The 5,759-nt window shown below is 29.3% G+C and overlaps 1 protein-coding gene across 1 annotated transcript in view; it reads left to right on the forward strand.

Moving 5' to 3' along the window:
* The first annotated feature begins 1,493 nt into the window (after nt 1-1,493).
* LOC116853643 (myrosinase 1-like) overlaps nt 1,494-5,759 on the forward strand; it is an 11,515-nt gene continuing 7,249 nt past the window's right edge. The window contains exons 1-4 of the mRNA XM_032834786.1: nt 1,494-1,554; nt 1,793-2,044; nt 3,273-3,406; nt 4,345-4,602. Coding sequence (XP_032690677.1) covers nt 1,816-2,044; nt 3,273-3,406; nt 4,345-4,602 — 621 coding nt within the window. The 5' untranslated portion in view covers nt 1,494-1,554; nt 1,793-1,815. The remainder of the gene's footprint in view (nt 1,555-1,792; nt 2,045-3,272; nt 3,407-4,344; nt 4,603-5,759) is intronic.

Below are 5,759 nucleotides of genomic sequence, written 5' to 3' on the forward strand. Positions count from 1 at the left end.
CCTCATCAATCATATCAATGGTAATTTTTGAATATGCACTCATAATATAACTTGTAAAATATAAACATTTTATATATTGCAACTGAATTATAACAATTTTCAATATATTTTATATCCTAATTTATAATTTATATTTTTATATCGTACATATATAAGATACATTTTTTATAGATATTATTTATTTCTTCTGTATAATTAGTACATGCAGAAAATGTTGTAATAAAAGTTACATTAAAATTATATTTTATCTTTACAATGTTTTTTGTGAACTTTGTTTTGACTGCACTGAAATTGTACAAATTGTATAGTATAGTATAAATTATATATAGTTACAATTACTATAAAAATAATAAATTTGACAATTTATCTGGTATACGGTATAATAAAAATTCAACTTACTTACGTACTTACAATAATTTATAACTAAAAAGACAAACATGCATAACATTCTTGAACAAATATATCATAATTTCGGTCATAATTCTATATTATAAAGATTACTAAAATTTTGTTGTGTAATTTTTATTACAATGTTTTCTCCGTATTCAAAAAAGCTAGTAAATGAACACAAAATAAGATATAAACTTAATCAAGATTAAAAAACTAAAATCTCAAATAATTGTATACTGCTCTTATAACATTGACAATTAAATAAAAAGTCAAAATGACTTTCTTTGGGGGTATCTATGGTACATCATAAAACAATTTATTACAATATTTTTAATCTCTTCCGTTACTTTTTGAGCGTGTTTTACTTTAAGGACAATTGAAAGTCACGAGAGATTTTTTTCTTAAACTAGAAGCAGAACTGGCGGCGATGAGAAGAAGTCAAAATAACTGCACCGGATATTCTAGTATTTTAGATTCAGTCGATATAAAATAATTGATCCATCCTAAATAGAGTTATATTCTTCGCCCCAACTCGTGAAACACTTTCTGTTGAAGAAACCAATATGGCGATTGTGTGCAGAGCAAAATCGTTGACGCTCAAAATTGTGTAGAGTTTTTCACGAAAGAAAGTGAACAAATTTAATTTTCTCAATTTTTTATTGATGTTATCTTAAAGTACAAGTTTGGCGCTTTTATATTCATTATCACATTTAATGTTCATTATGACATTTATTACATTCTATATCTGGAGCATACGTGCGAACATAAATTCACATAATTGTGTACATTCAGAAAATCGTATTTCACTACTATTTTATTCACATCACAAAACTTCATCAGTCTTTTAAGACTATTTTATGAAGAAAAAATTTTACTTGGATAGAATTAATGCTTGGGCCTTAAAGGGTTAAGGAATTAAATATTTAATTAAACGTTCAAGTTGCTAAAAAGAAATATGAAGTGACATGTGTCGCTAAAGTGCAATTCCAATTTTTTCTTATCAAATATGAGTCAGAGGACTTTGTAGAACATTGTACAATTATAAATATCGCTGTAGCCTTGTAAGATAGTTAATTGCACCGAATTGCGCTCTATATTTGTAGGAAACTCGTGCGTCATTTCGTAGAAAACTTGCCTGTGTGTCGCATTGAAAACATTACGTAGGTAAGCAAAGATTTATATATTAAAGAGAGAGAAAAGGAGACGGAGAGACAAGGAACTTTTTACCTATTTTATATTAATTGATTGATTAATTATATTTTGTATTAATTGATTTTAAATGATGTCAATTATTAAATTTTTGTTAATCTCAAGTCTCGTACTCTGATCTTACTAGCTTATGGTCTTACAGTATTATGTTATTTTGACGTTTGTAATGTTATTTTTCTTTCCTGACTTTTAGCACAGTGTCAAGAATTTGCAGCGATGTTCAGCTTATTAACTTTATACAACTTAGTTGCTATTACTAGTTTCATTAGCGGCGTATATGAAGGGCTCTCCCACGATAGAAGCAACGAAGTCGACATAATCATTCTGCCCTCTGAAGCTGAAATAGAACGAGCGAGTTCTCTCGCCAATAATAAATTCCCGGATGATTTCTACTTTGGAGTAGCCAGTTCGGCGTACGAGTGTGAGGGTGCGTGGAACGTTGATGGTATGTTATAAACAGTTTAAAATTTATAAAACACTTTAATTTAAAGTAAGAGTGTTTCGAGCCTCGGTTACCCGCGTTACGTTAAATCTTATGTTAAACGGCAAAAAAGAAGCGAAACGCACGCAAGTCGTTTTTACATATCTTGTTCATATTTGACTCTCGGAGATGTTGACTGCCACGTTGATTTCCATTAATTATACAATTACGAATGCTAAGATTGACATGCTTCTTTTTTTACATTTCGGAAAACAGTTGGTCAGTGGAAGAATTTGTCTCTAAGAAATTCTCAGAAAATAGATTTTTTTATTTACTGTTGAATATAACTGACATTCAGATTTTTTATTCGACATTTGTTTTTCCGATTCCAAAACGTATCGTAAAAATATGTGTCAAACTTTACGTTACGCTTAGACAGTGATCGAATTACCTAAGATACAGTTAAATAATTCTTCTTTCCCCGCCCTTTTTGTGCACGACTTCTTACAAAAATAAATATAATTTAAGATATATATATCTTCTATCTTGCTTCATTAGTTCTCTATTATAGTCGTACAATGAACATTTAAAATTTTATATTTTAAAGGTTATATTTCATATACTACTAATTATAATAGCTTTTATATATTAGTTATATACTTATTTTATATATTAGTTACTTTGTATATTATATAGTTTACATACTATTAGTTACTTTATATATTACATAATTACTTTTTTATATATTTTAATATATTAAATAGTTTTATGTATTAGTATTATTCAGTGCATCTGATAACTGTATGCAGGTAGAACTCATAAGACTGAACATAAAGTTCTTCTACCATTTCGCAAACAACCATATAAAATTTTTAGTTATTAATTAAAGAAAATTGGCGCATAATCGCGTACAATCGTGCACTAATATTTTTTAATTAATAACTAAAAATCTACGTGGTTATTTGCAAAATGGTAGCAAACTTTTTTCTTTAGTTTGACTTAATGTACAAACACACGACGGCAAACGTTGTCATCACAATTCATCTATCATATCGCGTGTGATTACACACACACATGCGCACACACGCGCACACACACACATACACACACAATTACCAATCTTCTTTAATAATTAATAACCCAAAATTTTACGTGGTTGTTTGCGAAATAGTAGAGAAATTTTGTGTGCAGTTTAATGAGTTTTAACGTGTTTTAATGCACAATTTATCACGAAACTAAATTAAAATTTCAGACAAAGGCGAATCTGTGTGGGACTATATGACACATTCGAATCCAGCTTTAATTTCGGGTTACTCTAATGGAGACGTTTCGAGTGATTTTTATCATAAATACCTAGAAGATATTCAACTGGCGAGTGCCATGGGCGTAAGTCGATGCGAGAAATACGTAAACAGAAAGAAAAGATCCGTAATTACAACTAAAATCCTTAGCTTAGCAAATTTATACTCGCAATATATGAAAACAATTAGTTTCCTACGTTATAATAACAAAATCTCAAAGTTAGATAAAATTAGTGATTGTATCTAGTAAAGTTTGAAGTTTGAATCATGGCAGATTTGTAGATACAGCAAAGACAGTTCTTTATCAAAATCAATGAAAAATATAATTTAAGATATAAAAAGATATATTTATCAATATAACTAGTCTTTTTGCTATAATTAACTTTTTTTTTTAGTAAATTTAGTACATTAATAAATTTCATTATAACTAATAATTTTATTTGCTGCGACAACATAAGTTCACTAAAATAGCAATACTTATAACGATAAAAATCAATAATTATAGTAATAGAAAATTTTCTTATGCATCAATCTTGGGCAAGGCTGATACACATGACTAATGCAATTGCAGCTAAATTAGATCATTTCTTTGTAAAACAATAATATTTCTTTATTGTTTATTGAATAAATGTGGCATGATATGTTTGATAAATAAATTTATTTCGCAAACTTAAATTAACTCGCAATATACAAAATGATTTACTACAATAACTAGAATTATATGTATCTAGAAAAATGAGTTTATTCTATTGAGCAAGTTGACAATTGCTTTGGCACATCATTTCTTTGCTGCGCGAGCAAATCTGTTTAGTTATAACACTTCATTTTGTCTAGCAAGCTATAAATTTGCTGAATCAATGAATCCAGTTTATTTTTCTGTACGTTTGCGTAACTTCATCGACGATGAGAGAACCGAATAAACGGTTTAAGCTGCCTAGAGCTGCAGCGTACGATTTTAACGATGCCAGTACGCGGTTTATAGACGGATCCGCAGTGATAACATTACCTTCAATTACTCTTCAGCTCACCATGATGAGAATTTCACTGTCCTGGAGCAGAATATTACCGGACGGTTACACCAATCGCGTCAGCTCGAGCGGCGTGGCGTTCTACGATAATGTAATCACCGAGATGCTCGCTAACAACATCACGCCGATGGTTTCGTTATTCGACAATGACATGCCGTATCGCTTGCAACAGCTGGGCGGTTGGGCGAACCCCGTTATAATAGATATCTTCGTGGATTACGCCAACTTCGTTTTCACGTTATTCGGAGACAAGGTAAAGTGCAAACTTTCCAATATAGTCAGACATGTAAGTATATAGGGCCAAGATTGCGTAATTTTTATAAGGATACACGATAATTAGCGATTTGAATACACATCGAAAGTTGAAGTATAAACATTCATTATTAACAAATAAAAGATATGGAGAGAAGTTTTAAATTATTAAAAAATAATAAAAATTTTTAGAAGCGCGCGTGAGAGAAGAAATATAAAAAAAATATTTATTTATATGGTAGATATTCTAATAACATATTTACTCTTATATACTAATATACAGGGTGTCCCGAACCTCCATGATGATCCTTGATGAGAGCGTAGAAAGGATTGAGGTGAGCAACAAAGTCCTGTGCCGTTTTGCGATATTTGCAATAATAGTCGAGATATTAATTAAAAAAGATTGATGAATGATCACGCGCAATATGGTAGATGAGCTGCAGTGGCGTCGTCTGCCGTTGTATATTTATACAATAAATAAAACTGAACAAAAAAGTCCTTTACCATTTTGTAAATTACCGTATAGATTTTTAGATATTAATTAAAGAAAATTTATGCATTATGGTATACAATCATATATGTAACAATTTTCTTTAATATTTAAAAATCTATGTGGTCATTTGCAAAGTGGTAGAGGACTGTTTGTTCAGTTTGACTTAATATATAAGTATACAACGGCAGACGGCCCCACTGCAGCTCATCTACTATATCGCGCGTGATCATTCACCAATCTTTTTTAATTAATATCTCGACTATTATTACGAATATCGCAAAACAACATAGGACTTTTTTGCTCAATTCGTTCTACGTTCTCACCAAGGGTCATCATGGAGGTTCTGGACACCCTGTATATATTTTTACACGAAGGGTAAATTTTTTCAAATAGGAAAATATATATTTTTTAAAAAATATCTAAAAAATAGAAAATACTTATAGATGGATACTAATAATATATTTAATTATATTAATGTATGTATGTATATATATATATATATATATATATATATATATATATATATATATATTTGCACCGAGAATAAAAATTATTAAATGGAAAAAATATATATTTTCGAAAAAACAATTGTTTTATTTTATTTAAATAAAAGAAGTTAGATTTAGTACAATATTATTGATATACCTATCAAATATGATCATTTT

This window comes from Odontomachus brunneus, unplaced genomic scaffold (genome assembly GCF_010583005.1).
Source record: "Odontomachus brunneus isolate Ranch 3 - 2012 unplaced genomic scaffold, Obru_v1 Obru_scaffold_403, whole genome shotgun sequence".
In the NCBI taxonomy this organism is placed as follows: domain Eukaryota; kingdom Metazoa; phylum Arthropoda; class Insecta; order Hymenoptera; family Formicidae; genus Odontomachus; species Odontomachus brunneus.